This window comes from Acartia tonsa, chromosome 6, assembly GCF_053477335.1.
Source record: "Acartia tonsa isolate MP-2025a chromosome 6, ASM5347733v1, whole genome shotgun sequence".
Lineage (NCBI taxonomy): Eukaryota > Metazoa > Arthropoda > Copepoda > Calanoida > Acartiidae > Acartia > Acartia tonsa.
Window position 1 is genome coordinate 40938087 of NC_137265.1, and position 18100 is coordinate 40956186.

An 18100-nucleotide genomic window follows, 5' to 3' on the forward strand; every position below is an offset into this window, starting at 1 on the left:
TTTAAATGAAATGTAAAGAATTTGTCAAAAATGTATTTTCTAACATGCTGAAAGATACGTCTAAGAAAAACTTGAAAAAATCAGGGATAAATGGACATTTAATTATATTTTTTTAACCAATAAGACACGTTTTCTGTTTCATATTGTACCTTATAATGTCATAGGCTTTTTTGAAGTGAGGGATGACTCATCTGAATAAAATAAATAGAAACATGTTCATCTTTAAAAAATTAATTACATTTTAATATTGTACACTAACATATTTTTAATTGTTAAAAAATTGAAAGATTGTTTTACATATTGTTAAAGAATTGTGGCAGATTTTTGTCTTTGTATGCCCTATCCCTGCAATCTATGCAAAAAAAGGGATTGTAATATTGTTTTGCAATAGTGTAAGCCAATATCTTATATCTTTTTAAAGGAAACTATAGCTAGGATTTCAAGATTAGATTAGCAAATCTTATCAAATAAGCTTCCACACTTCTTTTTTGCAATTATTATTTCTATGTAAGTAGCGCAGTAATAACTAGCTAATAGGTTTTTAGATTTTTGTTTAGATGAAGCTAAATGAAAGTTAAGACTATTTTTATTTGGAGGAAAATTAAAGTGCTATTGTTAAATAAGTCAGCACTAATTTAACTTTCTTTGATAAACGGACGGACCCACCTATATTTATATTAGCTTTTTTTGGATTGTTAGTCATGCTAACATTAGCTTAAGTTTGTTTGTATTTACAGGGGCTTTTGTTTTACAACAATTTGTCTCTGTGTCCTTAATCAAACTAACAACATGTCCTTTTTTTGTGTAGTTGTCCCGCAGCCGGTCTACATGAACATGGCAGATATGAACGCTATGACGGCGGCCAAAAATAACGGAGGTAACATCGGTAACGGAAATAACGGTTCTGACGACAGCATGGAGCTCAAAACTCCGACGGCGGAGGATTTGGGCGGGGTGGAGGCAGAGGCGAATGAAATGGCGGATGGAGGTTATTGTAACGGTTAGTTTTTGCACTAATTTTGGGGTTTTTTACTAACATAATTATTGCTGAAAGATATTTAACAAAATTAAAATTACATTTGTTAAATATCTTTGATTTTTGTTTTAAAAGCATATCTAGACCATTGGGATAATGAAAATTAAGAAAACGAAGTAGCGGGTTTCATCGTATTTTCACATTAGCTTTTGATGCGAACATAAGTTTAATACCATAAAAAGATCTAGATATTCTTTTGAAATAAAATCAACTGTCTTGTTATTTGCTCGTCTGCTTTAAACGTGTTTGTTCTTGTCCGATGGGAATTTTAACATTGATTTGCTTTTGTATCGTGAATATTTCTTTTTTATTTCATTTCGGGTTTGTGAAATAAATTATGATTTGAATCAGGACTCGGCAGCTAACAATTTTGCTGCTTGCAAAACTGCCGAGCCTCGATTTTAATACTTACTTTATTATTTCAAATGAGAAAAATTGGCCTTTTTTCTTTTTAATTAAAAATGATTCCATAGAAATAAAAAGATATAAATTTAAAAACATTGATTAACTTTTTTTGCTTTTTTAAAAAATCCAAATTACATATTACATATGTAATTGTATTATTTTGCCAATTTTTAATTTTTTTCTCAATAATTTTTTCTAAACGGCAAAACAATATGATCATATTTCCAGTATGACTTCGAAATCGATAATATTCGCTGGATCAGTACCGAATCTCAGCCATACTGACAAATCATGTATAGCATCGCATTACAGACAATTTTCCACGAAAATTAAAATTATAAAATTATTACCAGTTTGGTTAGCCCGGGCCTTCGGCTTTTAATAAACTTTTCATTTTGATATCCGCGGAAAGCTGTCTATAATAACGATGCGATAAATAACTATTACCTAACCCCCTTCATATAGGAGGTTATGGGACGCTGGGTCGCAAGCCCCCCAACAACAAACAACTGCACCCCAACTTCCCCCAACACCATGGTTTGATGACCCCGTCACCCTCCCGAGGGGGTAGCATACTCCGCCCCCACTCATTTACCCCCAGCCCAGAAGCAGCTAGTACACCAACTAACTTGCGTGGTAGGTTTAGTTTTTAGGTTAGGTAAAAATATTTTAGTTTTATAAAATATTTTTACTTAACCTGCATATTAACATTACAAGAGGGATATTTTACCTAAGGAAAGACTGACTTCCCTATAACTTGATACGCCATTCAAAAATGCTTTGTTAATTGATGACATCGTTAATAATTTTTATACCTGTCCGACGGAAAAGTTGTAGGTAAAATAGTATTTCTACAGGTTTAATATCCCCCGTTTCTTACATTCCCCTATGCATGATGTTTTTTTTGCTTGAAAGTGCTTTATTTTTTATTTTGTTCATGGGTATGGCAACCAGGGATCTTAGTGGATAAGACAATGGACAATCATCATGTACATCCCCAATAATGATAAAGAAAATTGCCCCTAAAGTAGATAAGACTATTGGTTAAAAAATTTTGATTCTACTAGTTTGCAACAAACCAATAAAAGTTTAATTAAAGTACCCAAAGTTTTTAAAATAGCGTAGTTATAAAACTTTGGGTACAAGTATAATATACAGTCCAATGTCCCCTCCCTCCCTGGTGACAGCAGTCATAAACATTATTCACATATTCCCCCCATAGAAATATTTCTATTAGAATGACCGGCTAGCTAGGTACTAACATTTATGCTTCCTTTATGCGTTTTATAGGTGGAATCACATAAGAGATAGTTATACCTATATGATAGAATTAGATAGAAGGTACACCTGTAGTTTTACTTGGATGTTACATCAGATTTTCATCAAATATCGTAAAACTCACTTTATGCTTCCACCCCCTTTAATCCATTCTACTAGATGAACAAACTGACCAATAAATCAATTCTGTGTTAGCAACCTTAATTGAAGACAATCTTTTCCCTGTCATAACATCCACGTATATCTTATATCCATTATGCCTAAATATTTTATATAAGTCCATGATTAATAAGTGCCAGACTTAAAAAACCTAAATATTATGCATGTTTTAAAAAGCATTTTGTAATTATTAGTGCATGATATATAAATATATGAACTGTTAAATTTTATTGGTAGCATAGATTCTCTATAACTAGGTATTTCTGGCCAACCGTCTGTCAGAGAATGTTATTACCATTTTTTCTTGTAATACTCTTGGACGAAACTCTCCTTGTCAAATACATGTTTGGATGACAGTCAAATTCAGGGTACGATTTTGTACATACTGTATTCTGTAGACATCGATTTTTCAATAATTTTGAAAATGTTTACATACTAAAATGTACAAACTAAGAAGTAAAAAACCAATATTAATTAAATCAACCTATAGTACCATTATTTTAGGGGTTATTTGCCAGGTACTTTTTAAACATACGGACATTTTCAGTCTACAGGTTATCTGTCACCGCAACTTTGACCTTATTTTTTATTACATGCTTTTGAATAAAAACAAAAAATGTTCAAGTCACCCCCATAAATTTGGAATGTAATAATAACAAATCCTACTAAGCCTTGCAGACATATTTAGGCATCTAAAATATTCAAACATATTCGAAATTGTGCGGATTTGTCTCTTGTAAAATATACTACGTGTCCAAAATATTTTAAATTCAAATTTTAATTGTCCATACGAAAGACATATATTACGTTTTAAACAAAATACAAAATTATTTTTTCCGCTGGATTAAAATAGGTTTTCCACGAAAAAAAATATAAGTATAAATTCCTCTTTTTTAATCTGGGGATTTGGCCACTTGGAGCCCATATAACTGGAATTAATAATACTACTTAATTAAATGATCATTATCTTTTTATTATCACGGACATAAGGATTGACATAACTTATATTTTAAGAAGCAGCAAAAACATATTTTTTTCTTATTTGATAATTTTTTCCTTAAGTTAAGGCCAATTTATTCCGTAATAAATTTAAATAAATTTGTAAAAGGGAATTTAAAAGGGTCCAAACAAAATAATTTCTTTTTTTAAAATTGTATTAAAAATCTAACGTCAAAGATCTGTCTAATATTTAATCTTGTTAAATATTCAATTTAAACTTTTAACGAATTTGCAGTGCAGAAAAAGAATTGGTACAATCTTAAATTTTGCAACTGGACCATCTTATAATCCACCCCCCCTCCCCTCTTAAGTAATTTGCTAAAAGTAGAACTTCTTGTGGCTCATAACCTGCGGGGTATTGGTCGCAGAGTTTTCTCATGAATTTAGTTAAAATCTAACTTAAAGAAGCACAGTTTGCTATCTGCTAAAATATTTGAATACATGGGGAGGGTGGAGGGGTTATTGTTGATCATATAGCAAAATAAGGAACTATGTCACAGAATCATCAATAATTGGTTAAAAGTTTTCAATACTGATCTTGATTAGTTGGAGTTACTTTAGATAGTCCGTTCATTGCATACTAACCAGGGAGGGAGGGGACATTGGGCTGTTTATTACTCTAGTCTCGAAAGATTAATTCGTTTCCTTCGCAACCTTGGGAGCTTTCATTGAGTTTTTATTGTTTGGTTCATAAAGTTGAGCGTCCAAACGTTTCATCAACCACTAATTGTAATCTACCGAATAGGTAATTAGATGTATTATCATTGGAGATATATTTCAATTTATTAGCCATTGTCTTATATCCCTGATCTTAACTTACATTAGAGATAGTATAGTATGCACTGAAGATAGACTTGAGTTAATGATAGGTTTTCGCTTATAAATTGAAATTACCAAAGATTTGAATGTTTCCTATTATTGCCATGTCAGGGGAATTACTGCAAAAATATTAGTAGGATAAATGCATAGACCCATTAATAATACGAACTTGTTACAATGGTTGTTATTTCCTAGGATTGATCGTCTTGTGGGTGTTTCTTTACCTGAAACTTCCCCTTCTGACACAAATCTTATCCTAAGGCTCTTGCACCTGTCCTTACAATATAAGGTACAAAGCCTTTTTGTGACAAACGACTAAAGCATTAAATCTCCATAAATATTTTTGCATAATTGCTATTAGAAATTCAATTTATATCAATCAATCTTACTAATTTGATTTATTCATTATGCCTAAGATCACCAAAAGATTGTAGGTATTATTCCACGAAATTATAAATGTAGCAACCATCCTAATCAAAATTGATTATTTTCTTTGCATTTTTTTTATTTTGGACTTCATGAAATTGATCTTAATAAGCTTTCTTTTTATGATCACTCGATAAAAGCAATCAATCTAATTTAGGTCTTGTTTTGCAAGCATAAACATAGAAAATAAGTTGATAAAGTTTACCTTTACGGACGAACCATGAATCTAGGTGTAGCTTCGCTTCTATATATTTTACATGCATTCCCTGTAGAACCTTGGGACCTTTTGTATTCAAACATACACATTCAAATATATATATAAATGCTTAGAAAGCAAGGATACAATAAATAATATATATCCCTAATTATGATAAATATAACTACCCCTTTTGTAGATTAATAAGATTGCAGACACTACTAGTTTGTACCAACGAATCAAGGTTGAATAAAAGTTACAAAAATTGAAGCCAACGAATGAGAAAACATGAATAAAAACTAGAAGTACCAATTAACTAACACTCAGAATTTTTTTTCCCTTCTAGAAAGAAACCACTTCCAACACTTCTATCTAGACATTTCTTATGATGACATTATGTCTGAAGTCTAATGTCGATATAGCAACAACATCCATGTTTATTGGGGTATTCAAATTTGCAACAACACTTGCCGGTTTTTTTTTTACTTGAATGCATTTTCAATTTGTTTCAACCTTGGAAGTTGTGTGAAGAATGGGCTTCCATTATTTCCGCCCGATCATCAACAATTGATATTAACTACTAAAGTCATGGAAAAAAAGTGCTTTTCGATTTTTTTGATACATAATTTTATCTATTACAGGGATCTTAGGGCATTTAAGAATGGACGTTAAATTTCTGTACATCCCCTATTATAAACAAAATTACCCTCCCCTAGATTAAAATTATTGCTTTGAAAGTTCAGACACAACTAAACAATTAAACCAACCAATTAAGATTTATTTACAGTAAAGTTTATAAGCAAAGGAAAAAACATTTGGTTACAAAAATAATTTACAGTCCAATGTCCACATCCTCCAAGATATATTTTGAAGAAATAATACATATTTTTTTTGGTGAGGAAATGATTGCACACCAGGCAAGAGTGCAGCAAGCAAAATAAATTCAATTTCTGGGTATCATGGAAGATCTACAATAATTTGGAGCATTTTTGTACAATTTTTAGTAAGTAATTATGAATACTGAAGAATATTATATATAAGGAATAGTATTCTACCTTTCATTGTCAAATTATTAGTCCTCTCTTTTTCTAAAAGTTTTTTTGTTTTGTTAGTTAATAAGATCTATAACAGATTAATGTATACACTATGTTTTCTTTAAGCCGGCTTATATACCATTCCATAGCTTAAAAACGTTGGTTGTTTTTTAAAAACTAACTGTGTTCAAACTTTTACACCAATAATTGTAATCTATAAAAATGGTTAATTTTGTTTATTTTAATGAGGGATTTACATTGATTAACCTTCTATTGCCTGCCCTTTAAGATCTTCGTTTTTTTTATTATTATTTTAAATTTGAAGATACACCTTGTACAAATTTTGAAATAAAATGTGTCCATCTGATGATGATTGTAGAGTAAGAAACTTTGTATCTGCATTGATTGGATCTATATTAAGCTTCAAGGTTCACAAATCTTTAATTGCCATCAAATAATTATTTTAATGCACTCTATAAAGAACCAAAATTTGACATTGGAGTTCAATTTATTAATTTAAATTTTTGTATTTAACCTCAAAATAAATAAAAATAAGATAATTTTTTTGTTGCATTTTTATCAATACTTGATTACTAAATATCCACATAGCAGAATTTCATTCAGAAATTTTCTAATTACATTTATGTGCAGTAATATTTTTATAGCTTGTCCGATTAACAATTTTGAGGGTAGCTTAGTATTGGTTCTTGGAAGAATGATGATGTTCAAATTAACCCTTCAGTAGATTACAATTGGTGAAACGTTTGGACACTCAACCAACCAATCAAAATTCAATAAAAGATTCCAAAACGTTATTATAAATCTTTGGGGATTAGTGTAATAAATAGCCCAATGTCCCCTCCCTGCTTTATATCTCAACTACTAGACTGATAAAATAGTTTGAGTAGTTCTGGTGAGAAATATATTAATATTAAATTGAATGCAGATACTCTTGAAAAGCCAATACTTCCCATCCTTCAACCACACAGACAGAGAATTTAATTCTAAACATAAAATAATTTTAGATTCAAGAAACAGTCATTATTTCAAACTAATAAAGCCCCCCCCCCCCCTTGTGGCAGATCTAAACCACTTCTGATTTAAGTTTAAAAGGAATTATGGGAACTTTCTCTTCTCTGGACTTCACCTATAAGGAGCTTCACTGCAAATGAGATCCAGCATTAAGCGAGATCAGACAAATTTTAAAACAAACATCCTGTTACTTTTTATATCATGATAAGAATTTTAACATTTTACCTCTATTATCAGCATATATTATTATTAAATGCAAACCAAAAACCAACAAGTTGTATGTCAACTAAATGGCTCCAAGTTTAACTGGGAATGGAAACAAGTATTTTAATGGAAATAATAATAGATATGACTGTTTAATGAACTGTTTTTTTGTATTCTTTGTCTCTTTAAGCACTTTTAAGAAAGTATTTTTTTCAAATACTATTTTTTTGGCTAGGTTAAGAAACGAATAAAAAAAACAACTAGGAACACGTTCTTTCAAGAAGTAAAAGTAAATAAGGGAAACGGGGGTGTCTATGGTACAATTATCAATATAAGTGATTGTACCAGAAACTTTACTAAACTAAAATTCTGTATTGAATTAAATTTAATATCTGCAAACCTGAATAGAATAATTTTGTTTCAACCAATAAAACTAGTATACTACTGCTTTGAAAGCATTAGTAACAGCGAAATAAATTTCCAGTTGTGCTGTGTAGTTATTCCATAATTGAAGTATTGCGTCCTTGCATATGTCAACGGATATAGAATACGTGGATATTGTGTGAGATTCTGGCATACCCTGCATGATGATATTACCATCCCCCATTATGTCTGGAACAATATCCACGTATTCTATATCCATTCATATGTTCGTAAGTTACAAGGTTTAGTGATTTTTAAAAAAAATTTAAAAACAGTTCACTGTTCTATTTTGATACAAGCTATTTTAAACTTCCATTGCTGCCCTACTTATGGATTTTTAAACAATCCCCTGTATAACAAGCTAAAAATACTTAATTAGGTATATAATTAGAAATTTTAGATAAAATCATTAAAAAAAATATGTAGACAAGTATCCTACCTAACTTAACCTATCTTTCTTAATACCAAAAGATATATAATTGAAGAAAATATATTGAAATTGTTTCTCTATTTCAGGAATGGGTTCCACGCCCCGCGGAAACGGCACAATCCTAAGACGTAGTTTGTCCCAGAGTTGCGGTGAAAAGCCGCCAGGAGTGATCAACAATATAATGCAAGGCGGCCACCAAAATCGGAATTCCAGCACTGGCATGCAGTTCATGCACGGCGCCAATGGCGGGGCAGATCAGCTGATGTCACCACAATTTCCGCCACCGCCGCCAAATGAGGCATCTGATGTCGGCGGCAGCAATAATACAACACCCAGAGGCAGCATGGAGTTCCTACCGCCGCCCCCTCCTCATTTACTCCACAGTGATGAAGAGGGCGATAATGATGGTGCAGCAGCTCCTAATGAAAGCAAAAACGATAATAATTGCAGCATGAGCGTGTCGGAGAGTGTAAGAAAACTACAGCAAAGACACCATAGCATGATCAACAACCAGAACGCTCACGGAGGTATGATGAGACCAGGCAGCCCGGCAACTCTACGGCGTGTACAAAGCATGTCAGCCGCTACCCCACCACAAAACACACCACCTTCAGTTTTTAATTCCAGCTTGCAACATCATCAGATGGACCATGGTCAGCGTGCCAGCCTGAAGGCAAGGCTGGAAGCTGCCATGTCATCACCACGGGCACAAGCTCCAGGTAGTGCAGCACAACATCGGCCACAGTCACCAAATCCAGCTGCCGCCGCTGGCGGCGGTAACAATGAAGTTATTTACGCTCCTGTTGCAGCGCTGCAACAAAAGATACAGCAACAGCATCAGAAGGCGGCAGCCGCGGCCGGACATGGTGGACCTGGCGGTAACATGATGATGAATCCAGGAATGGTTCCGCATCCACCAGGTCCAGTCTTCCAACAACAGGTATTTTTTTTAATCTTACACCAACTCATTTTATTTGAAACCAATGATAGACTATTTTGCTTCAAACTTCCATATTAAATGAGGAATTCGGGTGGAGGGAACATTGGACTGTAAATTATGTTGTTACCCTAAGTATTTTAAGTTTTTAACCCAGTTATTTTATTTGTAAAGCTTTGGGTATCTTCATTTAATTTTAATTGGTTTGTCAAATCTTTTCAACCAATAATTTTAATCTATAGAAGAGGTTGTAAATCAATTTATAATCCATTGTTTTATCCCTTAGGTTTCTATTAATAAAATGATTTTTTTCTGCTTGCAAGCAAATTTTATTTTATAATATTGAATATTTTTTTTAGCCTCAACACAACAGCTTTCAACATCAACCACAACAACAGAATAATACATATTACAACAACAAACCTCATAATAATTTACAAGGTAAATAATTCATATTACAACAACAAACCTCATAATAATTTACAAGGTAAAAAATATATATTACAGCAACAAACCTCTAAATAATTTACAAGGTAATTAATTCATATTACAACAAAAACCTCATAATTATTTACAAGGTAAATCTAATATTATGAAGTTATTTGTGTAATAGTTAAATTTGGTAAATTTTAGGTTAGAATATTATCCACCAAATCTGATACTTAAGTTGTATGTTATTTTATTTGCCTTATTATCTTAGGAGTTTACCCACAACATCATGATCAACAGCAGTATGGCCACCACCAACAACAACATTATGAACAAGGCCAGGCAGGTCAGGCATCCACGGAATATGGATTTGGAATGCAGTTTCAGGTAAAATAATCTTTAACAAGATTAATTTTACAAACTCCTTAAAACATCTAGAAATAATTTTCTGTACCTAACTTAAAAGCTATAAATATTGGAAATTCAAAGAAAAAAAAGTGAAGATATGCAACAAAAAAAGGAGACACTTTGGAGACCACTATTTTACAGGTCCCAAGGGCCACGCAAATAACGAGAAAATATTTTTAAGATTTGAATTCTTTTACTATACTAGCAGAAATTACTTTTATTTATTTCTTTTCTAAATTTAGGTACAAGCAAATCAGTGGTATAACCAGAGCTACTCAAATCATCAACACTACAACCATGACCAAATAATGCAGGTATTGTCTTGAATTTCATTTGAATTTAAACATATAATAATAATTTGAACTTAAACGTTTCTGTCCATCAGTTTTAATCTTTATTGGATTAAATGTATTTGTTTTTCTTTAAATGAGTTTACAATATCATGCTAAGGTCGTTATCGACAAAGAATTCAATAATTCAATAATAGAAAATAACTGTTATTTTTAAAGACAATATAGGTTTATTCTTATGATATAATTATTACCCTTTCCTTTAATGCAATTGCCTGTAAACTTTTTAAATCCTCAAAATTGTAAAAGACTTTAAAGAAACTGTCCGATTCTGATAATAAATATTTTGTAGGACATGGACCCGACGCTGGGCCAACGGCCGCAGCCACCCTCATTAATGCAGGCCAACAACCACGGATCAGCCGCCAACAGTAACGCCAAGGTCCGCCAGTGGATTGAAACCAGAACTGTCGCGGACGTAAGGAAAGTGCGGCCGGTCCTTAATCAGGAAATACAGCGGGGCTTCTCCTTGCGGAAAACGGTCACAATCAATGATCGGTCGATGCCAAGGTTTTAGAAGAAAATTTTATAAAATTGTACACACAAAAAAATATTTGTATGGAAATTTATCCTGAAGAGGAAAAAGAAATATGGACCAGTCAAAAAAGATATTCCTGTGCGCAAATTTGAAATGAGCTTATTTAAAAAGAAAATATTATTAAAGTTGTAATTAAAGCTTACAATATGTTAGTCAACAATACAGAAGTGAACTGCAGAAGTGTATAATAATAATAATGCCAAATATCTCCACTAATCAGTGATAAACTTTCTCTCATGTATAAGTAAACCTGCTTATACCATGGTTGAGAAAGAGATGAACTCATATCAGAACAATTTTTGTACAAGTTTCATATTATTCCTACTTTACTAGTTCAAGTGCAGCTATTTATTTTATCAATTATCAGGTTTTTACAGGGTGGTCAGTTTTTTTTTTGTTTATTTTGAAATGCAATTTTGAAATAAAAGTTTGAAACTTCAATAGAAATTTACAACCATTTTTATGAATTATTAAAAATCCACGAATCAAACAAAAAAAAATTCCTAAAACGATGATTCTTACATCAAAATAGCTTTTAACAACATAAGAATGATTAAGCATACTCAAAGAAACAAACTAAATGGACACCCTGTATTTTCAGCTTTTTAAAAATTCACAGATAAGCCTTGGATTTAAATAAAATTATAACAATCAGATAACAAGGCTGCTATATACTATATAAAGATGTGGCATATCACAAAATAAACTTTTTGCAACATTTTACAGCTTTTTGCATTGAATAATTAACTTTTTTTGCACAAATTTTCACTGCTTAAACTTTTATAACAACTTACGAAGAAAGTTTTCAATTAGATATGAAAGTATTATGTAGTAATAGTTATTTATCGCATTGTATTATAGACAGCTTTCCGCGGATATTAAAATGGAAAATTATAAGATTAAAACCAGTTTTATTAGGCCCAAGGGACCGAAGGCCCGGGATAACAAAACTGGTATTATTTTATGATTTTTATTCTAATATTCGTAAAAAAATTTCTGTAATACTAGGTATGCTAAACATGATTTTTCAGTATGGCTGAGAGTCGGTTATAGTCCAGCGGATATTAATCGGTTTGGAAGCCATACTGAAAAGTAATATTTATATGTTATTGTTCCAAGTCTAAAATAGTGCCGTATTGTGAAGGAATACAATCTTTTTTTACTTTTTTATATACATGTAAAAATGTTGATCTTTACACACATTGTTAACAATAGTTTTTAAGCTTGATACACTGCAATTATTGTTAACACAAAATTATTTGGAAAAGTTGAAAATTGCCACTGTTATATCAAATTAAATAATATGCTTTGTAAAACAAATTTTTGTTGACTAAAAAATATTTTAAATAAAAATTTCATTTGGTCTCATTTCTTTAGTAAAACTTTATACATTCTTACAAAGGATCTTTCAAGACGTTGTTAGAAAATTTTTTTTTTTCTTCTCATATTTGATCTCTTTGTTATTGATTAATAAAATGTAAACTTTTTATAAAATAAAACTAAATTTATGAATATGAAATGCTATAATGTTATTAGATGCTTATTGTTTAAAACATTTTGTATCATTAAACATTTTTTATGTGTTCGTGTTTTTCAACTCTTTTTTTCTGAGTTTTATGTATAAAATTTCATGAGGTTATTAAATCTCCCAAAGTTTTATAATTATTGACAGTAAAATTTTAGTTTATTGTTTGTATGAAAAATTAATTTTTACATGTTATCATCGCATGGATGTTATTTTTGAATGTATTTAAGCAAAGACTGATAAAATTATTTTGTGCTTTTCCAGCTTTCTGAAATGTTTGTTTTTCTTAAAAATTCAAAATGAGTTTTACATATAAATACTAAAAAAGAAATTAACTTAAATTTGTAATATGAAAGTTATGTAAAGGCTTATACAATGTTTGAGAATGAATTATAATTAATTGAAAATTATTGCTAGAAGCAAATATTTATATCAATTCTTAAATATTGGAAGCCTGTATACCTAAGTAATGTAATGTAATTATTGATAAAGATTTGGTTAATTTTGTTACTAGTCATTTAAGAAATACATTCTGTTCATTTTGCCGAATTTAAAATTGTTTTGGTTTATTTTTCAACTTTGCTAATATTGCAAGGATATCAACATTCAGAAGTAGCGAAGCTCATGAAAATAAATGTGCCTACCCAAGCAGAAAGACAAAGATGTTTATTGTTGAAGGAAATCGTTACTTTAAATTTGGAATTGAAACAAATTTCTCTTATAGAAACTAAGAACAACCATATTTCACGAATAGATTATCCATCAAATACACAGCATAACGGATGAAAAGATAAAAGGCAATGTTAATTCTTAGTGGTCGTTTGATTCTTTACAAAAAAAAAACATTACCTAGTTATTGATAACATCTAAAAAAAAGAGATACTTAAATGAAAAAATCCAATGCATACCACAAAGCAGTACAAAAAGACCAAGGTCTTTAAAGCAAATGAGCAAGAAAAGTTGGAACATTGGACTGTAAATTACACTAGTACCTAAAGTTTTAAAACCAAGTATTCTTATTTGTTGACTTAAATGGTTTTTAATTGGTTGTTCTGTCTAAACGTTTCAACCAATATATATAATCTACAGAAGTGGTAAGTTGGTTTATCATCAATGGGATTGTATATCAATAAATCATCCAATGTTTTTATCCCGTAAGTTCCATTGAGAACAATTCTAATTTGATTTTTAAAATTAAAACAAAATAATCACGCAACCTTTCACTAGAATAAAGTTTAGTTACATAATAATTAATTATGATTAGAATGATTAACGTACAGAATAGAAATACGCAAATTTGTATGTTGTGCAATTATTTAATCATTATGAAATGTTTTAATCTACATGAATAATTGTTTTGCTTAATTTCTTCTTAGAAATTTAGAAACAGACTCAAATTGATAAAGAATATATGCGAATATTACAAAAATGGGAAAATTGACGTTAATTTAGCTTCCTAACAACAAACTCATTTATTGGTCAGTTCGGTCATCAAGTAGGAGGGTAGGGGATTGGGTAAAGGGGTGTGTGTGTAGCCATAGTTTCTTAAGGTTTGGACCTAAGTAGTCATGGAGTTGGACAAGACACTTTTGTATGCTAGCTCCAGGGCCAGCTCAAGGTCCACGCTCAAGTACAAGTACTTGACCCGCTGTCTCAAGGGACCTACTCTTTGTTGACTCACCCTTGCTTAGTGTGGCAGGTGTCCCAAATTAAGTCACCACAATGAATGACGCTCTCTACAGAGGAGCTTGGGTAAGGGTTGTACTGATATTATGTACTTGAATATTGAGTATCCAAACTACCCAATTATCACCCTTCTTACACAACCAAGGGGAAGTTGCGTGAATGAATTGCGACTGAGAAATTCGAGTTGCCATATGGGGACTTGAACTCGAACTCTCACTACCGTAACCACTGAGCTACGACGCCCCTACTGGGTAAAGGGGTTGTTTTAGCCTGCTTCTTATCTCACTTTATTAGAGAAAATGAAAATCAGGTGTAAGATCCAATTATTAATATATCCATATCCCTAATAAGTTTTTAATGCTTTTCTTATAACTTTTTAAAAGCGAAGCTTTTCTATAATTAGGGTCGGTCCGTACGTCCGTCCGTCCGAGATAGTTAGCTTTTATTCGTTAATTTAGGCATGTTAGAATTGTCCCATCGATTTCAAACTTTGCATGGTGATTCCTGTAGTAGTTAAGTACGATTTAGAAAGCGTAGCAACTCTATAATCGTTACCAGAATGTCCATACGTCCATTTTAAACATGCTGATTTTTTTACTTTTTTAACAACAATTTTTTATGTGATAAAATCATCCGATTGATCTGATTTTTTGATTACTGATTCCTATTACAATAAGGTACGATATTATGAGCGAAGCATCTCTATAATCAAGTATTAAAAATGTCAGTATGTCCTTAAACATAATTCTGTATTTAAGAAGTTTTGCAACAAATTTACGTATAATTTTGTCAAACCATATATTTTCATATTTTGTATATTCAGTTCTGACAATCAACAAAAGTTAATGTTCGTCTGTCATATCGTTTCAGAGCTTCGCTTTTATGGATGTTGTCATCCTTGTTTTCTTATTAGTTTATATTGTTCATGTTTAAAATCATTATCAGCATATTATTTTATCAAATGATGATTTATTTGTATATATAAATTTATTAATATATTTAGATGATTTTACTCTATAAATAACTTATTATGATAATTATTTAAACATTTTTAAAATGTTAAACTTCATATTATCCTGCAAGACAGCTTTAAAACCTAAGATCATGCTATAAATATAGAAAGATTAAATGATAAATCAATTAATTGGACAATTAGTAATCCAGCGTAGAAACAATCCGACCACTTTATTGGTTAGATATTGTACATTTTTTGTCATTCTTCTTGTTGTTCAAAAATTTCATGGCTAGTCTCTGTGAGACATAAGCATACAAAAAATAATGTTATAATTAATATTTACATAATTTTATGCATGGTTTGATACATTCATAACCTGGGTTGACCGTAGGCAAAAGCTGAAAATACCAATAGGTTGTCCTAGGAGTTAGGATTTCCTAAGTCTTCCATTTTCCTTGATATCTATGTAAGGCAAAGGAAACCCTAACTCACAGACAAGCCTAAGATATTTTAAAAGATTTGGCCCATTTTTTTTTCTTACCTTAAATGATACTATTTTTACGTCTTATATGTAGTCAATTGTACATTGCTGCGCTACTGATATCATTGTAAAGGCTCAGCTAGAATAAACTGCGTCATCCCTGTCTTATCAATGGATGCAGAATATACGTGGGTATTATGACAGGGGAAAAATTGTCGTTAATCCAGCTTGCTTACATAGAACTCGTTAATTGGTCAGTTTGTTCGTCCAATAGAAGGGAGGGGATGGGGTAAAGGGGGTGGAAGGGGAGAATCGTTATTTTAGCCTATTGCAAGTTTCACTTTATGAGAGCTTTGAGGACATAAAAAACTGGTGTAAGATCCAAGTAATAATATATCCATTGTCTTATCACAAATGAAGAAAGGTTTTGATAAGAAGGTCTCTATAGTTTTTCGATTGTTTACCTTACAAAACAGCTAGAATAATTCAAATAAATTAACAAAAATGATTAAAAGCGAAGATTTTTTATAATTAAAATCATTCAGTTCGTCCGTCTGTAACGGATATCTCTTATCGTTAATTTAGGCATGATTAAATTAATTTCAAAAGATTCCTGTAGTAGTTAGGTTCGTTTATCCTATTATTTCAGAGCTTCGCATTTATGGATGATGTCATCCTTATTTTTAAATTATTTAATCCAATATAATTCTTCATTCTTCATTATATTTTATCAAAATGATTTCAGACACTTCAAGAAGTAAAATTTACATTCATTGTAATTCACAGAAATTTTCCATGGCAAGCCCTTTTTTTCTAACTTTAACACTAGTTGCTTCGACAACAGCCCTTCGGGGATTTTGGTACAAAAGGGAGCAAATTTTCCCCCCGCCCTACTCCCCCTTTAAAATAAAGGTTTAAAATCAAGAGCACAAATCGTTAGACAAAAAAAAACTTTACTACTTTGTATTATAGGATAAAACTTCTACAACAAAATTGAAAATACTCCAGTTAAGTGGTTTTCAAGATTTTAAAAGAAAAATTGGAAATATAGGTTATAAATATTTGTTTTTAGTTGTAATAGGAAAATTTTGGGAAATTAATACTTATGCAATATAACAAGGACCATAATGCTCATAAGTAACGCAGCAAAAACAAACTCTCATAATATTTAGTTCTGCAATATACAGTCATATAGCCTAATAAGCTACCTTGGCGGACGTAAGTACGGACAGAACCTGGTATTATTGTAGCTGCGCTACTTAAATGCGCTTTAATATGAGGTACCAACAATTTTTGTTGCCATCCAATAAAACCGGCAGTACTGTCGTTCCCAAAAAAAAGTGTTCACTCAAAAATGTGAGTTCGAGCCTACTTTAAACGCAATTAAAATTTGATGATCCTTTAAGTTGATACTTGAGTCAACGCTATGAAATTTATGTCTACTTTTATTTTAAATGTAATTTGGGATTTTTTATTTACGATTTTATATGGACAACCATTTATTTACTGCCTAGAAATCTTGTTTTTATTCTTGGGTTTCTTCCAGGGAGGGAGGGTACATTGGAAAAAAAGATTACATATTCAATACTGGTACCCAAAGTTTTAAGAACAGTTTCTTTTATCCATTGTTTTAAAAACTTTGGTTACTATTTATTAATTCTTGATCGATGGGTTCCAACTAGGAGTTTCCAAACTAGGGAATGGGTAATTTGTTTATAATCATTAAATTTGTACATTGTCTTATCCCTTAAATCCCTGAGTTCTTCTTATGCATGAGTATTCCTGCAAAGCAGTCTAAAGATTAATCAACCATGCTTCCTTATCGTAATCTTTAAGTAATTCAAATATGTTTTCCTGTTTTATTTTCTATAAGCATTTGTAATATTTAAGAGGGGCCCCTAGCAGCTGTAAACTATAGCAAAAAGTTGGGGGGATTTTTTCTATTGACAACTGAAAAAAATGAGACTTAAACAGTGGACTGTATAACTCTACGGATATTTTTTTAATGTCCTGTTATCTAACAGTAGTATTTTTATCATTAATAGGAGATAAACTTAAATAAAATGTGATAATTACCAGGGAGAGAGGGGACATTGGGCTCTTTATTACACTAGTCCCCAAAGTTTTATAATAACGTTTTCTCATTCGTTGCCTTAAAAACTTAGGGGACTTTCATTGAGTTTTGATTGGTTGGTTTAGCAAGTTGAGTGTCAAAACGTTTCAACCGCTAATTGTAACCTACAGATCATAATTGGGGATGTACATTAATTTAACGGCCATTGTCTAATCCATTAAGATACTATGTTAAATGCTAAAATATTATCAAGACAGTTTTGTCTGAACTATTATA

At 31.2% G+C, this 18100-nt stretch overlaps 1 protein-coding gene across 5 annotated transcripts in view; it reads left to right on the forward strand.

Annotated features, from left to right (window-relative positions):
* LOC145322680 (uncharacterized) overlaps positions 1–13177 on the forward strand; it is a 126434-nt gene extending 113257 nt beyond the window's left edge. The window contains exons 15-21 of one of the 5 annotated variants that reach the window (XM_080164876.1): positions 809–1000; positions 1907–2077; positions 8528–9381; positions 9738–9819; positions 10079–10194; positions 10458–10529; positions 10858–13177. In XM_080164876.1, the coding sequence (XP_080021002.1) occupies positions 809–1000; positions 1907–2077; positions 8528–9381; positions 9738–9819; positions 10079–10194; positions 10458–10529; positions 10858–11082 (1712 nt within the window). In that variant the 3' untranslated portion in view covers positions 11083–13177. The remainder of the gene's footprint in view (positions 1–808; positions 1001–1906; positions 2078–8527; positions 9382–9737; positions 9820–10078; positions 10195–10457; positions 10530–10857) is intronic. The other 4 variants (XM_080164877.1, XM_080164879.1, XM_080164878.1 and 1 more) reach the window with 4 other exon arrangements.
* The last annotated feature ends 4923 nt before the right edge of the window (positions 13178–18100 follow it).